This window comes from Merops nubicus, unplaced genomic scaffold (assembly GCF_000691845.1).
Source record: "Merops nubicus isolate BGI_N331 unplaced genomic scaffold, ASM69184v1 scaffold6349, whole genome shotgun sequence".
In the NCBI taxonomy this organism is placed as follows: Eukaryota; Metazoa; Chordata; class Aves; order Coraciiformes; family Meropidae; genus Merops; species Merops nubicus.
Genome location: NW_008632954.1, coordinates 1,004 through 24,805, shown reverse-complemented (window position 1 = coordinate 24,805; position 23,802 = coordinate 1,004). Strand labels below are relative to the sequence as shown.

General features: G+C 42.6%; 2 protein-coding genes across 2 annotated transcripts in view; one reads left to right on the top strand and one right to left on the bottom strand.

Moving 5' to 3' along the window:
- Positions 1-13,512, top strand: part of RB1 (retinoblastoma 1) — a gene marked incomplete at its 5' end in the record, with an annotated part of 42,988 nt that extends 29,476 nt beyond the window's left edge. Inside the window, 10 exons of the mRNA XM_008948068.1 lie at positions 7,503-7,621; positions 8,052-8,197; positions 8,887-9,032; positions 9,570-9,674; positions 10,564-10,677; positions 10,764-10,930; positions 11,836-11,866; positions 12,185-12,327; positions 12,746-12,795; positions 13,439-13,512. Coding sequence (XP_008946316.1) covers positions 7,503-7,621; positions 8,052-8,197; positions 8,887-9,032; positions 9,570-9,674; positions 10,564-10,677; positions 10,764-10,930; positions 11,836-11,866; positions 12,185-12,327; positions 12,746-12,795; positions 13,439-13,512 — 1,095 coding nt within the window. The remainder of the gene's footprint in view (positions 1-7,502; positions 7,622-8,051; positions 8,198-8,886; positions 9,033-9,569; positions 9,675-10,563; positions 10,678-10,763; positions 10,931-11,835; positions 11,867-12,184; positions 12,328-12,745; positions 12,796-13,438) is intronic.
- A 4,180-nt stretch (positions 13,513-17,692) lies between these two features.
- On the bottom strand, positions 17,693-22,536 carry LOC103780396 (RCC1 and BTB domain-containing protein 2-like; the record flags this gene model as incomplete). Its single annotated transcript, XM_008948067.1, has 4 exons — positions 17,693-17,833; positions 19,934-20,064; positions 20,643-20,779; positions 22,369-22,536. Coding segments are annotated over 4 exons (577 nt in total), but the record flags the coding sequence as incomplete, so codon positions are not given.
- Between the last annotated feature and the right edge of the window lie 1,266 nt (positions 22,537-23,802).

Below are 23,802 nucleotides of genomic sequence, written 5' to 3'. Positions count from 1 at the left end.
GTGGGGGATCTGGTATTTTGTACTTCAGAAAAAAAACCAAAACAAAGAACCACAACAAACAGGATCTTTGTCTTTTTACAACTGTTGGGTTTAAAACTCCAAGAAGATTAATGTTGTTTTCCTAGATCCCTGTGAAGTCATCCAACTAGAAGAGCAGTGAGTTTTAAACACAAATTCGTGTCATTTCCCTGGGCATCAGCAGGCTCTAACTTGCTTTTGTACTTAAGCACCCAGGCACTTTTCTCCACAAACATGTTTTCTCTAAAGTCACTTTTCTTGGTGCTCTCTAGTCCTGTAGCTTGGTCTCATTTTGAACAAGCTTGAAGGAAGCTAAAATTGAGAAAGTTAAATTGTCAACAAGAATTTGATGGTACTGCCACCTGACTGCTGTAAGTCTCTACAGATCTGTCATTTGTTAGTCAAATGATTAAGAATGACAGCATGCCATTATTTCCAACCATTCTTTCTGCAGTCCCCAAAAGTGGTGAGGTGAATTAAAGTAGCTCATTTTATATGCAGGAGTGACCAGCAGTTGTCCTTTATAACATCCAGCAATCAGACACTGTGTCTTGGGCTGCTGTATTTACACACAAAAGCATCCTGTCTTACATTATTTCCTGAAAAATAACACTGGCCTAACCTGGGGAATGGAGCTGGAGATTTTTCCAGTTGTTGCTCAGGTTCAGGTGACCATAGCTGTACTTAGTTTACCACATAGACACACTCACTTAGATCTTACAAAAACAGTTTCAGATTTTTTTGCCCTTTTTTAGTGTTTTTGCCCTTCTTTGTTAGCTCAGCTACATCTTTTGGTGTTAGAATAAAAACCAAACCAAACCTAAGGCATGTATATTCCATTGTATTAAGGATTCTTTAGTCTTTTTTAAGGATTCTAGAGTAACTCTGTGGATACTTTACAGGTTGTAATGGTAGTCACAGAAGTTTACCATAATGGTAGTCACAGAAGTATTGGCTCAAGTCAAAATCAAAACTCTTCTTAAGGCATGACTTTATACCCAAAATGTTGTTATACTGGTAGCTTTGTTATAACTTTAGGGTTATTCTTTTCTGTCTTCTCTTTGTCATGTGTAATTTTCTTCAGATAGAAATATTTTCTAAGAGTGGTTGATAAATCCATCACATAAAATGTTTTTCATGCTCATGTTACCATATTTTGTAATGAAATATAGAGCATATTGGTTTTGGAACTCCAATTTCTTTGTTCTGATTTCTCTTTTAGATTATGTGAAGCATGTTGCAAGATATTTATAGGCCTTTTTGCTTTTAAATATCTTACAGCAGTCTGCTCTTGATGGTTGCAGGACATCCCTTAGCTAACATTACTTCTTCTAGAGAATTGGTCTTTCTGTACATGCAGTTTATCCACATCCTCTACAGGTTACCTCCTGCATCCTTTTTTTGTTCAATTCATAATTCATTGACTCATTGGTTATGTTGGTAAAAGAAACTGTCCTGCTCTGCCAAAAACTGCTGCCTACAAAGCTGATTGGCACACTTACCACTTTGAGCTGGATCAGGAGAATTCTTGGTGGTACATTGTACCTAAATTTGTTCAGCTAATGAGACATAAACCTGAGTGTTCAGCTTGAACTGAAAAATCTCAGGGGCACCTTATTGGTATGTCTCCACTTGTACTTGGAATTACAATTCCTGGAACTGCTCTTAATTGTTGTTCTGGGAACTGGGGCTGTGTGAGTCAATTAGAAATGAAGCTGGTAGAAAGCATGATGTGGTACTGGGACAGTTTGATTGTTACAATAGCAGTTACATAAATAAATTCTCTTTGCTGAAGTAGGCAGTGACTGAAAGGTTCTTCTGAAGAAGGTGAGTGCTTGAGTACTGATTTTCTTCTGAGTGTAATAATTTTTCTATTATAGAAATAACTACAGAAGTGCTGTTCTTAATACTGCATGATGTCAGTTAATGCAGTGATCCTTTAAGACAACTCTATTTCCTGTACTGAAAAAGTCTTCACACTTGGTAATGTTTTCACAGGTTAAGACTCTTGATACAATTCTTCACCACAAGATTTTTGGCAGGACATTTTGTTGCTGACTGATACATTATCATTTCCATCAGTCAAATGGTTCACATCCAGGAGAGTTTTAGTTTATGCATCATACACAATTTCTTGTGAGGGGAGAGTGGAAAGCATAGCAGGTCAGTTTGGCTTCTACACCTTTGGCTTTCACCTAAAAATCTTGAAGATTTGTCCAAGAATTAGTCATATTGAAACCCGGTTACACTGGGGACCTACGTAATAAACATGCCAATTACTTCAGATACAGATTGTTTCCACAACACCAGTGCAGACCAGGGATCCATCTAGAAGAGGTTCATAGCAGTTTATTTGGGGAAAAAACATGTGGAGGATGAGCCTACAATGTTATTTTCTTGGGTCATGCTCAGCAAAAGAGAGATATTAGGAATTACTGTGCTCTGAGGTGCTTTCTGTGTGGTGATCCTTTGAAGCAAACTGGATTTTCCATGTTCACATGTAGGGAGTTGTCACTTCCACAGCTGAGCTCTCAGCCTTTATCATAAAGTGGTTGGTTTTTTCCTTTCAGTCTTATTGCCTGATAATTCAGTGTGGAGACTGATAATCCATGGGGCACTATTTTGGCATAATGAGAACTCTGTTTTATTATTTTGCTAATAATTCTTTAAGATATGACTTTTGAGTGTGGATTTGGTGGTTTTGGAATTACATTATCTTTTTTTTTAAAATAATAGTAATTTTTGAGCTCTTTTTAAAAATGTAGAGTTAAGGTCCTGCAGGAGCCTGTCACAGCCTCTGATGTGAAGAGCTGCACACCTCCTGCAGGATCACCCTGGTTCTGCCAGTGGAAGATGGTGTCTCATGTCATCCTCCAGCTACTTGTTTCTGTCTCTTCTTTTGAGAAAACTCAGTCACTTGCATTGGTGTACTGGGTAGCAGAGCTACTCCAAATGTATAACCAAGGCCTCCCCTGGCAAATGTGTTTTATAAAACACCAAAAAAACCTCCACATAAATAACAACAACAAAACCTCTGTTTGCTGGACCAGCTTTCCATCTCTGCTGACACAAAAGTCACAGGAGATGGAGAAGTTTGGGACTGTGTCTGTTGGTGGAATACTGGCCTGTACTGACTTAGAGCATTTGTGCAGTTGACTTAAAAGTATCTCTGTAGTTGAGGGTTTAATGTGCTGAATATTGACTCCTTAGTTAATCAGCAAGCCTTGAATTTAAAGTGCTGCAAGTTGTCAAAGTCTTGAGCAGAAGAACTGCTGAAGGAAGTGGTGCAGGAGCCTACAGCAAGCTGTGCAGCAGCAGACTTCCCAGTGCCATCCTGAGCAGGTCAAAGTAGCTGAAGAACAATGTGCCCCTGCTTCCAAACTGTCTTCCAAAACCCCTTTCAAAGTGATTTTTAAAAAGTGAATCTGACAGGCTTGGCAATTAGGAACCATCCTGATGACCGTGGTAAATCTTTCTCTTCAGTATTCAGCTGGTGATTGGTTTGCAGAGCTACAAGCCAATAATTGTGTCAGTAGTTTCCCTCTTTGCAGAGGGTTATCATCAGTCTGTGTAATATTTTTGAACACACCAATAGTACTAGTTACTGCCTTAACACAGAAAGTACCATCATCTTTATGGTTAAAATTTAAAGACTGAAGCAAAAGTTGAAGTTGCTGGAATCCCTGAATCATCTCTAAATTTGTTTCACTTTTTAATTTAGCTTGACTTTGTTGCTGCAGTTTTTAAAAGCAGCTGTCACCCCAGAGATCAAATTGTGCCTGTCAACTGATTATCTTCCTGTGACTTCAAAGAATCAGGGTTTTCATGATTTCTGTGTGTGTCAGTGTGCTCTTGTCACTTCCTCCACAGTTTATGGCTTTCTGAGCCTGTTGGAGGAAGAAAAACCCATCAAAATATCACCCTCAAATCACAAGTACTAATTAACAGTCACTGTTTCTTTTCTGCCCTTTTTTTCCCCCCTTTCTACATACCACAAGTTTAGATAAAAGGAGATCCTCACAAAGCTTGATGACAGTATTACTTGATTTTAAATGCTGAAGATACAGGACTTGTCTTAAACGTGCATTTCCTCTGGGGAGTTAAAAGCAGATCTGACAGTATCTTGAATTAAACTGTTAACACTGAAGTGGTTAATGTTTTTCTTTACAAATTTTGTAAGAACAAACCCTAATAGGATGACAATTTATATAAAACACATCATATGTCTGAAATTAAAACATGGTCCTTAATCTTAATGTTTTTTTTTTTCATGGTAAATACTATTTAAATTTAGCCTGAAATATATTTTGTGTTGGCAGGCCTCAATTATTTCAGAAATCTGAATACTAATTTTCCTGTGAAGCTTCTGAAAATACAATTTCAGCTCTCTGGGTGTGCAGTTCTGTCATGGGAAAGAGGAGAGGAAATGGCTCACACCATTCCAAAGTGGTCAATTCTAAACTGGCTTGGCTTTGCCTTGCAAAATCACAGCCACCTCTTAGCATGCTGTGAAGAACACTTCTTAACATCATGTATTGTATTGAGGGATTCAGTAATTTATGTAAAAAATAAATCACAAAAGCAGAGTAACCCAAGGGAGCTTGACTTTGAGATAGACACACAGTTTACTGTTAAACAGTGCATTAAAATTTGTTGTGGAGAAAGAAATAAAAGCTGAAATTGATTAGGAAATTATTATAGAAACATAAAGCAAGAGAACACAAATACAAAATCCATTTTTAAAATACTGTGACCTGCTAATTAGCACTACTGAGAATAAAGCTGCTCAGGGACTTCCTCTCTAGTCAGCAGATACACCCAAACCCCAGGGTAGCTGTTGTCCCTATTTAAGGATTTAGGTCTTTTGTTTAATCTGTTCATGGAAACCAAAGTCCAGTTAAACATGTTGTTGGGACAGAGCTGATGTAAAGATCAGGAAGCTGGGAAGCCAGCACCCACGTGTCCCCTAGTTTCACCATAGCCAAATAAGATTAGCCAACAAGAGATTCTGCCTGGTTTCTCCATAAAAGGAGTTTTCGGACTGGGAAAAAAATCCCTGGAGGTGCTTCAGATGGAGGTGTTGCTGCAAGGGAGCCTCCTGCAGAGTCTCACTTAACAACAGGCCCACCTAATTCCTGGAGTTGTAGTGCTGGAGAGGTGCAGTTGGCCCCAAGCAGTGTGAGGGGAGACCAAGTCAAATCAGTCTTAGTCTTTATTCTGATGACAGTGGCTGTTTGACCCTGAGAAACTTTAGGCCTTAATTGATTTCTTCCTTCTCTCACTAATAAAATGGGGCTTCTCTAGCCATGGCAGGGGAGTCTCCAATAAAAAGCAGCATTTTATGTAATTAGTAAAACTTATTCTGTGGCTGCATCTAGTGACACTAATCATGTACTGAGCATTAGGGTAAAAACTGCACAACTCCCCCCCTGTGAAAGGAGTGTCTTGGAGGTGACCTGTTGACCTGCAGTGCTGCTTAAAAACTTTAAAAAAGCAGTGTAAAACTTGTGAAAGGTGGTGTGAGTACTGTCACTTCAGAAACAAGTTCCTGATAAACACTCCTGTTGGATGAATCTGAACCCCAGTGTTGAAGCTCTTTGGTGCCCATCACTGAAATGACTGTTAATTGTCTGGTTAATGATATTTTATTTTGCTCATTGGAGTGGGAGGCTGATTGTTGAACACCAAATATTAGGACCTTTTCCTGCTTGTGCAGGAAACATCTCTGCAGTCAGGGAAGGCAGGGTGACCATGGTTTGCCCTAGGATGTGCAGAGACTCAGTGCTCTCTCCCACCCCACCATTCCTGGTGCTGCTGCTCTGTTGCTGGGGCCAGCTGCATGGCAACAACTTAAATATCTTACCACACTTTTAGCCACAGTGTCAGTGAGTGTTTGGGAGAGCCCAAAAAGATGAATTGGACTCATTGTGTCTTGCCACTTGGTATAGACATCTATCAGGAGATGTTTCTACACAAAGAATGTCCTTTTGTGAGCTGTAGTTGATGGGAACCAGCAGTGGGTTTCATCAGTTCCTGTGGGGTGAAGTTTCAGGTGGCAGCCAGCTGATGGGCAGGTTGTTGTCAGTGTGTGCAGGACATCTCATACTCCCCATTTCCTGCTCTCTCCCACTTTGCTCCCAACCTACGTGGGGTTGCTGCCCTGTCTTTTCTTAATGCTGCTTCTGGCTCTGCTTGTGAAGCTGGCTTAAATCTGGTTTTGCTTTTTCTGTCAACTTTCTGCTGATTTAATGCATCCAATTGACTTCTGTGCAGATTGGCTGACTGTAAAGGCTGGCAAGTAGAGGAGGAGGAGTGGAAATTACACAAAAGGACTTAGCAATATGGTTTATGGTAGGTTAATAGTTGGACTCAATGATCTTGAAGGTGTTTTCCAACCTAAACAATTCTAGAAACCTCTGATTCTATAGGTAACAAGCTGCTGTGTCCCCTCACCTTATCTAGTGAGATCATATTCTGTGCAGTGAAAATTGGAGCAGAGTTGAGAGAGGACCTGGACCTGCTGGAGGAATCCCTGTGTGGTTCTGAGGCAGCAACTGATGGGTTTCTGTAACTGCTGGAGCAGATCCACTGTTACCAAAAATAAGAACTTAAAAATTACACCATGTGTAAAATAGTAAATCTCAAGTCACTCTCATCCTGTTGCTCTGAATTTTTGGTTGATGGGCTTCAGAAGAAAGGTGTTCTTTATTTTAGAAATAAGGCTAAGTGAGGAAATCTTAGTGCTAGTTTTAATTTCATAAATCTAGTCTGCTCTAGTTTTCCTAGGCTTTTCCTTGCTTCTTTAGCCAGATGATGCAGCTTTCTTTACATGTGTGCACACGTGTAAAACTGTAGCTACAATTTTTCCTGTTGTAGCTACAGCTTTGCCATCTGTGCCATCACACCTCAGTGTTAGTGTGTTTAGAGCTTCAAAGAGACCTTGGGCAGTGGGGTGATGCACTGTGTACAGAGTGTTGAGCTGATTGGTGTTACTGCTGTCTTTTGTGGGGTCATTTGGAGGAAAATGCTGAATGCCCACTTCATTCCCTCTCTTATGAACACAGCTTTGCCCCAGGAAGGCAGATGCTTGCTAATCAAACATTCTGTTGCTCCTGGGGCTCTGATGCTGCACTGAATGGTGCTCAAGGATGAGTCTCCTGTTTGAAGGAAAAGAGAAGCCAGCAACCCTGTGTTTTCAAAATTCAATTCCACTGCCTAAATACATTCCCCTGCAGCCTTGCTGTCTCAGCACAGTTCTGCTCTGTGCCTGACACACACCAGTATCTAATGGACTGCTGGGGAAACAGAAGAAGATGTTTGCTGTATTTAATGGTTAAAATTGATCTGGCAAAATAGGAGTGTTCTGAGGTAGTTTAAAGCATTAATCTGTTTAGAGTCATGTTTTGTTTATAGGGAAGGGACAAAATCCCCCCAGTGTGGTTGCCTGTTGTCAGTAAGATGTCCTGTTGCTGCTCTTCTTCCAGGGGTCACCTCTCTTTGAACTTATCAAGCAGTCAAAGGAACGAGAGAGCCAAAGTGACCAGCCTGAGCCCACTGCCACTCTGAACCTGCCTCTCCAGCACAACCACACTGCAGCAGACCTGTGAGTGACCTGCTTACTGCAGGCCTAGTGCAATGAGAAGTTAACATTGACATTCATGTTTAGATCCACCTGTATTCTGTTCTCCTGCTTGTTGGGCCTGGTACTGGGCTTGTGTTGAGCTGTTGTATTTGCTGCTGCTTATCGTGCATGTAAATGTTGTGGAGTCAAATTCTGAAGTAATTTTTTCCTAAGCCCCATCAAACTTGTAATTACTAACTGTTGCCTTACTTGCCCAGCAATAAATAAGTCCCTTTATCAAGTATTTAATCAATAACTTGAATTTTTAATTCCTGGTATGGGAATAACAGGTCACAGTAGCAGTTATTTTCTTTTGGTGGAGGAGGAGGGAAGAGTTCCTGCAAGTATCATTCATATAAAATTGTTCATTTATACTGTGATGTTAAGTGCTTCATGTATGTTGACTCTCCAGCTACCTTTCTCCTGTGAGATCTCCTAAGAAGAAAGCTTCTGGACCTTCTCCAAGTGCAAATCCCTCTCCAGATGCTCAGCCATCTGCAACCTCCCAAACACAGAAACCACCAAAGTCTACCTCCCTCTCCCTCTTCTACAAAAAAGGTTGGTGGACTCTGTCTGGAAACTGCAAAGTGATCTCTTATTTAGCCTTTTTGGGGTTTGGAACTAAACATTTCTTACAGGTTTATAACAGAACCTGTAGTAACCACCCTGCAGACCCTCAGCAGCCTCTGGAGGAGGCAGTGGATGGTGCCAGCAGGTTAATCCATGCACTCTGCACACTGCAAGCTCAGACTGAAACCTTGTCTGCTGTTTGTAAGAATGGCCACGTGGGCTCAGATGAAGAGTTCTTCTGCTGGAGCATCCTTCTTCAGCAGTGGCCATAAGCAGATGTCATGGGAAGCTTAAGAACTGGGCAAGCACATCTCATGCTTCCCCTGAATGCTTTTTGAAGCTTTGTCTTCTCCAGCTCTGGGATTTTACTGAGCCTTGTGCCTGCATAGTAACTCTTGGTAGATTCATCTTCTGAATGCTTGCTCAGACTCTCTGAACCCACCTAGACATGGGTGAGGAGCATCCTTTGGTGTGGACTTCCACGTGTCCACTGCCTGTGGTATGAAGAATCTTTCCTATTTGTTTTGAACCTGACTCCTGCTACCTTCCTTTGGTGGCTTGTAGTTTTCAGAGTGGGAGATGGTGAACATTCCCTTGCTGTCCATCCTCCACAGTGTTCCTTTTAGATGCTGCTGCTATTGCAGCTCCAGTTTGGGGTTCTGTTCCTCTTCCTGCAGTGTATTTACTGGCCTACATTCGACTGCGTAACCTCTTCTTCCGGCTTCTTCCTGAGCATCCTGACCTGGAGCCCTTGATCTGGACCCTCTTCCAGCACACACTGCAAAATGAGTATGAACTGATGAGAGACAGGCACTTGGACCAGGTAATATTGACAAAAAAAGTGGTTTTAAAAGTCTTTTTTAAAGACTCTTCTAAGTAAAGTGTTCTGTATGCATCCTTTAGCCATTAAAAATTGTAATCTGAGGCTTTATTCTCTGTTGATCACTCAAAGGAGAAATTAATTTAGAGAGATAGAATGTTGTCTCAAAGTATATCTTCAAATCCTATTTGTGCCAGGTCATGAACAAGAGAAGGAAGCTGTACCATCTACAGCCATTTTCAAAACAGTGAAGATTTTCTTTGAGAAGACAGTATGTGTGGTTGATCAATGTTTTGTTATTTAACCCTAAAATTGCAACATGGGAAATAGAGTTTGAGAAGTTATTATGAGCCCCAAGTAGCTGATTGTCATCAGCACTAGTTGATTTATAGTCTTGAAGTTCTGATGAAGTAGTTCCATGCTAGTTTACAGAGCACAATCAGTAACAGGAAGCTCAGAAATTTATTTCTTTAACATGAAATGAAGAAGCTGAATTAATTTTCTGTATTTCCAGTTGCTTTTCTTTTGTTTCTTTAATAGATCATGATGTGTTCCATGTATGGCATATGCAAAGTAAAGAATATAGATCTTAGATTTAAAACAATAGTGTCAGCATACAAGGAGCTTCCCAACACAAATCAAGAGGTATGGAAACTCTTTAATGCTATCCTCCCATAAAAATGTCATAAACTAATTGTTTCTGTTCATCTAAAATAAAAAAAACCTACCCTGCAGTTAACATACAAAAGATTCCTGCTTTACTGCACCTCCATTTTGTGGAGGAGAAAACTGCTTCTAATACTACTGGTCTCTTTAAACATCCTGCACAACTAGTCTGGTAACTCCTCAGAAAGCAAATTTCACTCTGCTTCTTTACTTAAAGATACTAAACACCAGGTGATGAAACTGATGTTTTGTGAGATGTTTGGGTGAGGTTTGGAGACCTGATGAAAGATCCAGATGCATTGCTAGGAGGATTTTCAAACACAAAGGCAGTTCTTTTAAAAAATGTCCTAACTTCCATTGAATGTCAAAGGGAAGATGAGCAGATGTTCTTTATAAGCTTTCACAGAAATATGGTTAGCTGCATGGTTATAAATATCAAATAAATAGGTATGTATTAAAGTTGCAGGCTTAGTTCTATGATTAAGAAGTTCCTTTCTTCCTTACTCTCAATTCTTTTGTCTTTCAGTTCTTATTGTACTTAAATTTTTGCACAAAATGATAATTCAATAGAAAAATCCAACAACCAAACAGTTAATGGGCCTGTAGACAGGCTTTGATTAGCAGAATTTCTCAGAGTGTATTTGTGCATCTTGTCTAAACTCCAGACTTTTGTCTCTAAGCCTAAAGAAATATTTTCATCAGGTCAGTAATGACTTTTTTTTCAGCCTGAAAGGTCAATAAATAGTGAAGACTGTGTGAATGGTGGTCATTAGTCAAAGGGAAAGTTGTCATTTTTTATTGCTGGGGTGTGTGTGTGTGTGTGTGTTGTGGTTTTTTTTTAATTGCATGATTTTCTCACCCTGTGTAGACTTTCAAACGTGTTCTTATCAGGGAAGAGCAGTATGACTCCATTATAGTCTTCTACAACTTGGTGTTCATGCAGAAGCTGAAAACAAACATTCTGCAGTATGCCTCCAACAGGGTGAGCTCTTTGTTGTGTTCCATATAAGCTATTTAATAGAACAGGAATACCTAAACAATAAAACCTTGTCACTGTTGTGCTTACAGCCCCCCACTCTGTCACCCATCCCACACATTCCTCGCAGCCCATACCAGTTTTCCAACTCCCCTCGGCGTGTCCCTGCTGGCAACAACATCTACATCTCACCCCTGAAGAGCCCATACAAGTTCTCTGATGGCTTCCAGTCACCCACAAAGATGACTCCCAGGTCTAGGTGGGTTGTGGACAAGCATTTCTTTGAACAAAATAAAGGTATTTGGGGGATTTCAGTGGAAGCAGATGAGAAAAGGGCACAGTCCAGTTCGTTCACAGTCTGTGGTGGTTTTATCTTTCCTAGGTAAAAGTTTGTGTCCTGTATTTGGAATATTTTTCCATCTTTGAGCACTTTTCTGTTTCATTTGAGTCAGTGTGCTCAAAGAGTTGGGAGTTTTTTTCTTTTTCTGTTCAGGGTGGTTTTTAATTTTTGAGTAGCCACATCTAGGGAGGGATTTTCTGACCTATTTGCTGAAGTGTTGTTGGCTTCACACTCCTGAAAAACATGGGCGAGCTTTGTACACTTCTTCAAAGAGAAAGTAATTTTTTAGAACAAAAATGGTTCAGAGTATCTAGTTGACAGAGCAGAACATTTCAAACCATGGGTCACCAGCTCTGCAGGTGAGGACAGCAGCAACCATGGAAGTCTCCAGTGGGATTTTCAAGCTAGGATCAAGTGGATCCCATTGCAGCTGGCCCCCTGTGAGCAGAAGCTACATTACTGCAGTGTATTTTAGGTTGAAGTCCTTCATGGTTTTGATTACCAAACACCTAAAGGTGGTGATGGAAGGACAATTGTCTGGGTACAGAGCAGTGAGGTGTCTTCTGCTGAGCAGGGACAGGCTGGGGGGCCTCTGAGTCTTTCCAGCCAGTGTCTTTGCTGTGAGTTACAGCTGAGTCAGCGATTCAGGGTTATCTCAAATAGAAACTTGAGTGGTCTCACCACAGCAAAGCGTGGGGTGGGTGAATGCAGAGAGGAGGAGGAGACTTGGTTAGTGCTTTATGCTACTGAGTGCAAATTAGTGGTTGCTTCTGTCATGGTTTCCTGTGGCTTCATCTCAAATGCTTCTCTTCTTCATTTGGCAGAATTTTGGTGTCAATCGGTGAATCATTTGGGGTGAGTTTAAGCGTTTTTAATGTCTGCTCTTGAATGCATGTGACTTTTGGAGGAATGGGGTAGCCTGACACCTCTCAGAAGAGCTTCTGAGTGCCTCTAATTGAACATAGTGTTTTAGGGAATCTGTAGGCACAAGGATAAGGGGGTGTTCCCCTAACTCCTCTCAGATATCCAGCCTGCACTCTTAAAGCGCTTTGCCTTTTATTTCCGCTGCTTTGACAGAAGGTCAGAGTCCTTCAACTGCAGAGCTTCAGAACTCATATTTTTAGTGGGTAATCTGAAAAGTCAGGATCTATGGCCAGTCCTTTCTGTGTTCAGGCTTCTGAGAAGTTCCAGAAGATAAACCAGATGGTGTGCAGCAGCGAGGGGCCGCTGAAGCGCAGCGCGGAAGGAGGCGCCGCCCCGAAGCCGCTGAAGAGGCTGCGCTTCGACATCGAGGGGCAGGACGAGGCTGATGGAAGGTGAGAGACTGGCCTGGACTTCCTCTAATATTACCTGGGTGTGGTTCTCAGGGCCATCCAGCCCAACTCCTCTTCATCTGTGAACTTTAATACATGAAACGAGAGGGGGTGGAGTCACACTCCTCAGTTTGGTGCAGAAGGGAGGATTTCTCCCGTGCCTGCACAGCCAGCTCCCTGCTGTCCCTGCTGGAGGCTAAACCATGTTGTTGTCTTTAGTCTTAAAAAAGCAAACCCCAAATTTTCAGTCATAGGAGAAATCAAGCAACTCTTGAGTTCAGTGTGGATTAAAAAAAGAGTTTATATCTTTATAGGGAAGGTGATGGCCCTGAAATGAGCTGACCTTTATTTCAAGTTGGGTTATGAGGATAAAAAGTTGGGTGTTTTAACTTCCACTTAATGATATGCTTTCTATCTGCAGCAAACACCTACCCCAGGAGTCCAAGTTCCAACAAAAGCTTGCAGAAATGAGTGAGTATTATTTTTCTGATGAGCTGCACAGCAGTGAGTGCCTTGGATAAAACAGTTCAGACCCACTCAGATGAAAACCTTGCTCAGCACTGAGGTCACCTGGATAACTGGCTGAGGTTTTGTACTCGCCTCCATTTAATCTTGAAAATGCAGATCATGAAATGGAAATACTCCAAAGCCTTCCTGAAGGTGTTCAGTGGCACAGCAGCTTGGAAGGTGCTGTATTAAGTGTAAATAAGGAAATGAGTGGGACACATTCTTCCTAAACACTCTTGAAATGGACTGAAATGCTTCCCAAGGCTTTCCCCTGTGCTCCAGTGACAGACCCTCAGCTGAGAGCTCACAGGCAGAAATCAGCAGCAACTGCAGCAGCATTCAGTTGACCAGAACACCTTTTTTTAGGCTATTACTGTATAATAAAGGAAAACTGTGTACAGGAAAATTTTAAGTAATTTTGTATGATACTATAATGCCTGAGATGACTTTGTCTCTACTGTGGATTGGCATTTCTCTCAGGTTTTATGGGATTGCTTCTCTCAAACCAAACTCAACCCCAGCTCATGAAAAGCAAACCAGCCCCAAATCCAAAGAGATTCCAAAGGAAGCATTTGATTTCACTCTGCTCTTCTCCTTTTGTTTCTAGCATCTACTCGAACCAGGATGCAGAAGCAGAAGCTGAACGATGGAAACGATACCTCAGGCAGTGAAGAGAAGTGAGATTCTCCTCAGGAGCAGGGGCTGCTCTGCAGGCCCCCTGAGCTTGTTTTTATTTTACAGTCCTTATTAACAGAGTTGCTTTTTTTAGTTGCTTTTTATTCCCAACTGCTAGTTGAAAGCATTTGGACTTTTAAAAGTTTTTCATTCTATTTTTGCCTTACAATGTAGGATATATACAATGTAAGCCACTGAATTTAATTTATATATTTTTTTAGGATTTTAAAAGCAGACTTGGAAGATGTCTTAAGTTTCCTATTGCAGGGTGACTGACTAAAGCCAGTCCAGTCTCCTTGGACTGGATTTTTCTGAGGACAAAATGTTAGCGAGACTGATTTGAAATGCACTAAATTTGTTTCTTAGAATTGGTTTTTTAGATTTTCAGTCCTTGCAAATTTTGAAAATGGGGGGCCAGACACTGCAAAGATTTCTGTCTCTGTATAGAATTAGCGCATCAAATTCCCCTCAAACTGCACAGCTCAGAGCTGGCAGAGACCTGGGGCCTCAGGCTCCAAGTACAGCCTGAAGTCAGAGTGGACTCATGATGTAGCTGCTCCTGAAACTAGGATTTAGGATTTTGTAGTTGTCCTATCCCAGTGTTCATTCAGAGGGCAGTCACACTGCCCCTCTCTTTGGGGTCCATGCAGTTTGAATCCCACAGGGAATCTTCCCAGAAGATGGAGCTTCTTCCTCTATGCAGAGCACTTGACGTGCACTTTCTTATCTTGGAAAAAAATCTCAATTATTGAAGAAGAAAGAATCCCAAACTTAAATCCCATCTAAGGGATAGACACTGACTGAGATCCTGGAACTCTTCCTGCAGCAACAGTGCCAAACTGGTGAAACAGCCAGTTCAGGAAAGCACACGCTGGACTCCCAGTGGATTAAAATACCAGTAAATAAATGAAGTCTGGCTTTAAAGTTACCTATTTTTATGAACTGTAGCTTTTGCAGCAACTGAAAGCCAAGCAGCTGTGGTAGGAGAGCAGTGCTACTCGTGACCCAGGCTCCTGTTTTAAAAGGGCTCCTGTGGGCAGCTGCTTCAGAAATAGCTGAGTTACTCCTGCAGTGCTCACGGGGGCAGAGTTTAAAGGTGGGTTCTGGTGTTGAACAAAGCTAATCCTAGAGCTACTAAACTTCCTACTAACAGCACCACGACAGGTCAGTGGATTCTGAACCAATCTGAGTTGGTTTTTTTAGTCTCTGTGTGGCTTCAGCTTCCTTCCTGAAAAACGTACAGGAGTGTGAAGAGCCCCTGAGGTTTATTCTGTGGTGTTTGGCAGAGTTCTGCAGGCAGGTTGGGTGTTGGCAGCAGGGCACACTGACCATGAGCTGCTGAAGTTCTTCTGTGACCCTTTGGCTAGAGGGGGCACGACAGAGCCCAGCACCTGAGCAGAGTTATTCTTTCTTTAGGGGGGCAGTGTATTCTTTTCTTCCAACAGACTGAAGTCTTTACATCAAATTTATTATAATATTTTATACAACTAAACAGTTTCATTTCAAGATAAATAAAATAGCTTTTAAAAGATTTAGAGTTGGGATTTTTTTTGTTAGCTGAGGTGACTTGAGGCACCTGTTCCTTTACTCGTGGAGCTGCTGAGACCAGCCCAGGATGTCAATCTCTTGGTTTTTTTCTACACTACTAACCAGATTTTAACATCAACTCAGTTTACAAGTGTCAGACTTTCTTCACCTTTCCTGAAAAGAACGGAGGAAAAAAACCAACTCCCACTCATACTTTTTTTCAATCTGATGGTGTTTTTATTAATGGTCTGTTAAATCCAGTCCAGTTTATAAAGAAACAAAAACCAGAAACACAGTTTTATGTTTAGGCTGTAAACTTTCTACATCCTTAGGTGGTGGCCAAGGAGTCCAGTCTCTGTGGGGTAAATAAATAACTGCTTTGTTCTCCAGGGAGAGCCCATGGGAACTGCTCAGATGCTACAAAAACAGCATTTACCCAGATCCCAGGCCTTGTGAGAGAACTGGAGGTGGGGACTAGACAGCACTGCAGTGCTGGCTCTGAGCTTCAGAGGAGCTTTCACTCATCTCACCCCTCTCATGTCTTCTCCTTTCAAATTCCATGTGATGCAGAAAGTTGCCCACCTGCTTTCCTCTTTATTTAAACCCCAGATAGAGTTTAACTCTTGACCTTTCCTTTCACCTTTTAACAAATACTTTGTGGTAACCTAGAACAGAACAACGCTCACGTACTTAAACACTTTAAAGTATTTTAATGAAGTATTTAAATAAACCACTTCACCTGCATGACCCACGGAGATGAGTTTGCTGCAGACCTATCATAGGGGCATCCCCAATTTCTTCTGAGGTGTGCCAGGAGCAGGTTTCAAACACTTCCTTATCGACAGGCATCCACCTTTAACCACCTCAGCCTGGCCAGGGTGCTGGTTTGAAACCAAGGAAAGTGCATGCAATGGAAGCTTCAAAACAATAAATAAGTCAGTGTCCCTCTGGCTGGAATGCTCCCGAGTCCAGGTCAGGTGCCAGCTCTGAGGCCTTGGCCTGAGTGCTGAGGGGCTGGCAGGGCAGGCCTGGCAGCAGGAGATGAGCCACTGCATTTCCAGTCAGAGGCTGAGGCAAATGCCCCACACACACAGGTCATTTTTTTACCACAATTTGCTTCTGGCCCCTTTTCCCAAGTAATTGCCAGTGTCTGCAGGCCTCAGCCTCCCCCTCCCACTGCAGGGAGCAGCCACCACCTGCTGCTGCTCACCTTCCTCCCAAGGAAGAGCTTCTCCTTCTCCTCCTCCTCCTTCTCCTCCTCCTCAAGGGCCGTGGCTCTTGGAGACCTGATCTTCCAGTGCAATAAAGGACAGTTAATTCCACTTCAGACAGGAGGAAACGAGGCCGTGGTCATTTGGGGAATTGGGTGATTAGGAACTACATCTGAGGATGAGGGAAGGTCCTCGTTGGGCTCTGTGGCACAGCAAGGCTCTGAGGGAAGGTCACACAGCTACATCTATTCCTGTACTGAGCCTGCTCACCCCCCTTCTTGCCTTCTCCGTGTGTAAAATGCTGCAAAAGGCACTTGGAGCCACTTCACCCAGACAAAAAATTGAAGAGAAGTAATTTCTCAGGGTTAAGTCACAGCTGCCTATTAGAATATCCAAGTAAATGCTTAATGAGCTCAGCATTTAATGAGCTCAGCATCTTCTGTGATGGGGCAAACCACCCTCTGTGCAACACTGGGTGCTGTTCAGTCAGAATTGAAGCATCTGCTGTGCCTTAGCCATGGCCAGTGAGGAGGGGGAGGAGCACACCCAGAGGGCAACTCCTCCCACCCTACAACAGGCTTGTGAGGTCAGTGATAAGTCACCTCCCAGCACTGGCCAAAGAAGAACCTGGAACAATGGCTTTGGGCAAGGTGTCCTTCACTGCCACGTGGAAAATCATGTGTTCCACTCGTGGGATTTCAGTGTGAGACCCATTTTTCTCACTTCAAAACTGTCCTTTTCTCCATTTTCCTTAAGATGATCTACCCGAGGGTAGACATGGATAGTAAGATGGGAATAAACAAATCTCAGGTGGAACTCTGGAGTGCTGGGGTTAAACCCCCAGCCTGGAGTAAGAGTTGGCCTATGGAGATGATGGCCACAGCCAGGCAAGAGATCCCCTCCTGACTGGTTTTCCCCCAGGGCCTGGCCAGCCTTGGGTGGGACCTGATGAGGAGGACATAGCCTCCTACCACTCAGAAAACATCTCATCCTAAAGAATTTCTTACTTTATAACAGGTTTGGAGAAACAAGTCTGTATCTTCACTGGGTGATCAGCCCAGCAGGAAGCCCACTATGGCAAAACAAAGTATAAAATTATATCCTGGGGAAGTTTTAGCAGCAAACAAGTCACAGGCCCATAACATGCAAATGGGAACAAACAAACCAACAAACAAAAAAACCCCATCTGGACAAGAGAAGAATCACTTGGTGATTGGACACAGTAGTTCCTGCATGAGATCTCTGTGGTTAGAGCCTCCCTGCTGCAGTGACCTCTCACCACCTCCACAAGACCTGCAGCTGAGGTGACTTCTGCACGTCCCCTAAATGGATGGGCACCAGATCTTTCCTTCCAGACCTCTGCACCTTCTGACCATGGGCAAGCTCCCCCCAGGAGGTGTCTCCAGGAGGGAAGAGGAGCTGCTCTCCAGCTTGGGGGTGGGCAGAGCTCAGTTTCGGAACGCTCCCACTCTGCTTGCTTTGCTAATGAAGTTCTTCAGGAGGTCGTGGTCCATTTCTGCAAAGCCTTGAGTTTGTGTAACGACAGTTAAATGGTTGATGCAAAATCTGAAGCAAAATTCTTCCAGGTCCTAGGAATAAACGGAGATAATCTGTAATCTGAATGACTGGCAGCAGAATTAGCAGTTTTCTCTCTCAAATCTACCAGGCTGTCCATCTTACCAATGCCTCCTCTGATCAGTTTGATTACATCCCAAATGGTAGCATGAAATTTGTTCAAACTGTTCAATAAACCCCCTCTGAGAAAACAGAAGCAGCTGCCTAAATGGACTCTAGAACTGCACCACATTTACTGAGATCATTAGAAAAGTTACTGAATAATTCCAATAGCACTGAGATTTTGATGTGCTAGAGCTGGAGCCAGCAGCAAGGCAAGTCTGAACTGACAGCACAACCCACCCCCTACAAACTCTTCCAGGGTCACAGCAAAAAGAGGCCTCTTAACCCAGTTTTATTCTAACTCACTCCACAAACACTGCAGGTAGGGCTTAACAGTAGGAAGAAATTCAGCAGAATCTCTCTGCACTTCCCTTTGAAACCTTTTCCATAGAATCCTTTAGGTTGGAAGAGAGCTCCAAGATCATCCAGTCCAACCATCAAGCCAACACTCCTGAGTCCTCTGCTAAAACAGAATCAGAATCTGTCAGGGCTGGAAGGGACCCCAAGGATCCCCCAGTTCCAACCCCCCTGCCATGAGCAGGGACACCTCCCACTAGATCAGGCTGCCCAGAGTTAATTTGATGTGTTAATGGCAGGTGACACAGCACTGCAGCCTTTCTCTTGCAGTGTCCACATTTAAAGACAAAAAAAATTGAATTCTGTCTTTTCAACTCTCCCAAACATGAGGCCTCTTCCATAACCCTTCTCTGGACAGTTTTCTGCTGAAGGGTTGATGTGCTGCACGTGCCTCTCAAGCCAGAAGATGCTGGCCTGCTGGAGCACTCCTCAGGGGCCATCCCCTGCTACCCAGGGCAGGGAATGAGCTCACCACCCTGTTCCAGCACTGCAGGATCTCAGAGAACACCAGCTACCCAGAGCAGAGCACTGATCAGGGCAGGAGGAGGAGGAGAAGCTGTATTTAGTCACCCAGCCAATCCCTTTTATGGTGTTTCAGCCATTATAAACTCCAGTACTTTGTCCAGGCTGGGTTTACTGCTTCACAATACCCCTAAGTTTCACCTGGCAGTGGTTAACTGAAGGTAGTCCTGCTTTGAAGAGGTTCAAAACTGCTGAAAAACTGGTAACAGCTTCAGTCTGTTCCTTCTGCTTGTCTCCTCTACCTGGAACTTTATCAATCCCCTTCCTTTAAAACTTCATTCAACATTTCACAGTCAGGCAAAAGCAAAAAAAAAAGTGGTTTTACTAAACACTGTTACCAGCTACATATTTTGGCTCTCCTGATAGTCATCTGTTTGGCTCTATTAATTTTATCCTTGCAAAGCAGGAGAAATCTTGAGGTCTCCTCAGCTAAGATGCTCAGTTATGACAACAGCTAAGTCTAAAACCCATACACAGAATCCTTGATCACCACATGGTTATTTCCCCAAGCAGCACAGCAAACAGAAGTTGACCAAAGGAAAATAGCTTTATAACTATTTGTTTACAAGGGAAAAAAGTGCTTGCAGTGCTGCTGATAACAGCTTGAGTGCTGCTGAAACATTCCAGAGCAAGGGCAGAGCAGAGGACAGGATGTGGGGAGGGGAAGAACAATGGGTAATTTGTTGTATGTCAGCTCCAGGCACTGTAAACAACGTGGCAAAAGTGGGTTTGGGGTTTTTTTTAAATATAAGCACAAGTGTAAATAGGGAGAGACTGACAGGTGAATTCTCCCACTGCCTGTAGGACTGCCCCACACTCAGCAGGCAGACTGGGTGGAGAGCTCTGGGAAAAACCAGGAGACTCCAGAGGTGGAGGAGTACATGGCAGGACAACTGCATCCCATGCCCTGCCAGATGCCAGGGCAGGAAGCAGGTTAGGAATCCTGACTCCCAGGTGCAAGCCCAAGGCCAGGAAGAAAACACCAGTAGCTGTGGGGATTTTATAGCTTAGAGAGAGGAAAACAAAGGCCTGGGAAGCCAGGGGGGGAAATGGCAGCAATCCTGCCTCCTCAGTTAAACCCAGCTATGCTTATATTAAAGGGTTTCACTTCCCAGAAGTCTAGTTCTCCTTACCTGGGCTTCATACTTGACAGCAGCAGAGAGGAGAGCAATGGCATTCTCCTCACAGATGCCTTGTTTGATGGTTTGCTGGCAGAGCTTTTTCAGCCTGTTTTCTCTGTACAGTGTTGCCAGGTCCAGCAGCCCTGTGAAAAGCACACAGCATGAACTCTTCTGCCACAAACCCTGCTCATTTCTTTTCCAATCAATCAACTGCCAACTACTTTCAGGCTGAATTAATCAGAGACTTGATTTTTTTCCCCTAGATGATGTGTGCCTTTTTAAAGGTGTTAGGAGACCTACCCAAAAGGGCCCCTTCTATTACTCCACAGGCATTCTGTTCTCTTGGTCACTGCATTGTATCTCATTCTGGGCATCACTTAGTGCCTTACACCCTCCTAAATCCACGTGGGGAACAGCTCCCTTTGCACTCGTGCTCAAATCACCACAGCCACTCCAGGCAGAAAAGCTTTAGGGTGGTGTTAGTGCTTTTTGAAGGGTAAAGAAGTTCTTCCTTTGAGAAGTGAACTCTTTTTGAGCATTTTGCACCTTGGCTCCTCTTGCATCCCCAGGGCACGTGTCCTGCTACTGCACCCCTTCTTCCTGACCCCTGCCAAACTCAGGATTGAGGTGGAATAAAGCTAAAACTCCTCAGCCTGCCATGACACACAATGCAACTTTTCAGCCACAGTACTGCAGAGTTCTCCCCATTCATGCCCAATACCTATTGCCTCTTCAGGAGGGAGCCTGATGCTGTCTGTGTACAGGTACTCCAGGAAGGCTCGGTACACAGGGTAAGAAAATTCACTCATCTCTATAATCTCATCATCTTTATTCAGGATGGAACGAAAATGTTCACACCTACAAAACAGGGACAGAAGGTCTAGAATGGAAAGAGTTAAAGCTTCGAAGATGAGCAGCAGCAAGAAGCTGGCAAAAAAAACACCCAAATAATTAAAAATCAGTCATAACAGGCTAAATACACCCCCATGAACTCTGGCCAGGTGATTTCTGGGTTTGAACATGTTGATTTATTTAGGTGTTAGAAGCCTGACACACAGAAGTCAGAGTTTTCCTTTATTCCTGTTATGGCAGACTCCATTTCTACTGACAGGATCTTTAAGGAGGGTCCATGATGCCATCTTCTCAACCACATTATACATTAAACAGCAATGTTATTGCCTGGCTTGTAGCAGACAAAGTTTACAGTTGTTAGTTCTCACCTTTCAACCTGCTTTCTCCAACATGATGTAGTGAGGAAGGAATTTATCAATCTTTTAGATAACATTTGTTCCCATGTCAGAGTCCAGGTACAATTTAGTCTTAGATTTCATCATTATACTCCAAGATTGAAATATTTAAAGTGAAGACACCTGCACCCAGATCTTTCATCCCCTTTTTCTTAGGAGTCTGAATACTTTTCTGACAGACAAGCAAGGAAAAAGCACTGCCTTTGATAGCTGCAACTTCCACCTCACTTACTGCTCCCCAAAAAAACCCCATCCTGTAGCATTTTAATTTGTTTTCAAAATTTTTGTGGATGGGAGCACACATCATCACCTCAGGTAACTTCTCCTGCAACAGCCACGATTTAATCTGACTCTTATCCTGTACCACTTACTTTCTAACTCTTCCACTTCAGAATGTGTTTTTCTTTTACTAAAACTTTCATGTAAATGGTAGTTTAGTTTCCTCTGAAGGATGCTGGGAGAAGTCTACAGCATAAAGACAGCATCACTGAGAAACACATGGAAAAGCAGTCTTTATTTTCACTTCATTTATCTTTTTCACATCTGATTTTAGTTGTTATTTAAATATTTGTTTTCCTTAATTTTTTTTTTCTTAACTAAGAAAATATCAAGTCAGGTTCATAAAGAATTTAAAAGTCATGATCTTAAACTTCTGCTACATCTTGGACCACAGTCTGGCACTGGAAGAGGCTTCAACAACAGGCATAGAAAAAGATGGAAAAAATGTCTTCATTAGTAGTAAAGAAATGAGTGGCTGAAGAAAAGGAACTTTCACCAGCACTGCACTCATGAGAGCACTCTGGAACAGGCTGACTGCTGCAAAATGCCATGTTAAACATCACCCTCTGATCCAGCTGCAGTATGAGACTGAGGATTAGGGAAAATATTGATTCTACAGACTGTGCCTGATGCTTGTATATTATTCTGATAAGGGCATACATTAAAATCCATTCCTTCCCAGAATACCATATCATCTCAGAAAAGCAGAGCAAGAAAAAAGACATAAGAACAATGTACATCCAGTGTGAGTATCAGGAAAAGGAACCTCAGAAACATCTGGGGACTCCATGAGATTGGCAGCAGTACCTGCTGAAGGACACGTGGCACTCCAGAGAGGGGGGACTAGAGGTTGGAGTGTAATATTCAAGCAATGAAACTATCCAGTTCAGTTTATCTAAAACTACACACTTTGTGCCTTACCTGATTTTGAGAAGGACTTTATGAACATGAATGTATTTTCCATCCACTAGGAACTTCAGGTCTGCAGTTTCAGGGTTGTCAAATTCCTTCTTTAGTGACTGGGCTACAGTTAGGTGGTCATCAGGCTCTAGAGTCAAAGGGGGAATGGACAGTAAGTAAAACAAGTCCCTCTCATGATAACATCCTGGCTATCTGTCAGCAATTAATGCTCTTAATAAATATCCCAACTCTTAAAGGCTAGTAAAAAAAGGCAGTAGACTGTGTGTTCAGTATGAACCCCCAGAAAAGCAAATAAAGGGCAGCTTCCTTCAGGCCTTACTAGTTTCCTACTCCAAACATATATCACTATTAAAAAAAAAATCACACTCTCCTAACTCATAAGGTGAGAAAAGAAAAATACTTAACAACAGTCACAGGAGTTTAATGCTGCATCTGATAGCAAATACTCCTGGGTGAATCATCCTAAATGAGAAGTGGTGGTGATCATAAGATATCCAAAAGGTCAATTAAAAAAAAAAAAACAAAACTCAGGAGATGATTTTCTAAAATACACTTGCATGAGGTTACCAGACAGCATTAAAAAGTCATCTATTGGCTGTGTATGAAGTTTTGTCTCCTGAACTGTTTTTTTCCAAACCTCCATCATATTTGGTAGCCTCAGAGAATGATCTTTAATACTACTGGAAAAATTACACCCACCCACCCCCCAAACCTCATTCTTAACCCAGAAACCATTCTGTCTTCTTACCATATAAACAGACATTATTGGCATATACAAATTTTGTGGGTCAGTAATAAGCTCTTCTCTACAGAAAATTACCTAAATGCTGGGTGCTGTAACCTACCCAGCTAGGAATAATAACAGTATTCTGCTGAAAAGGGAAAGACCTTCACCACAAGCCCTAGAAAAAAAACCCTTAACACACAGCTTGATACTGCAGCAATTTGTTTAGTACAATTAATTTTAATTTCACTTAGAGGATGTCACTTCAGGTGTACCCAGTTAGGGCAATAATTATTGCAGTGTGTTGGCTTACAGGGGAAAGGATTAGGGGTGGGGAGAAAGCCAATGTAATGTTAATAAAATCTTGATACTGTTTGGGTTGGGAGGGACTTTTAAAGGTCACCTAGTCCAACCCCCTGCAGGGAGCAGGGACAGTTTTAACCAGATCAGGCTGCTCAGAGCCCCATCTGACATCACCTGGAATGGTTCCAGGGATGGGGCATCTACCACCTCTCTGGGCAGCCTGGGCCAGTGTTTCACCACCTCAGTCTAAGACATTTCTTCCTTCTATCTAGTCTAAATCTGCCCTGCTTTAGGTTAAAACCATTACCCCTTGTCCTCTTGCAACAGGCCCTGCTCAGAAGACTGTCCCTAACTTTCTTATAGCCCCTCTTTAAATACTGAAAGGCCACAAGGTGTCCCTGGAGCCT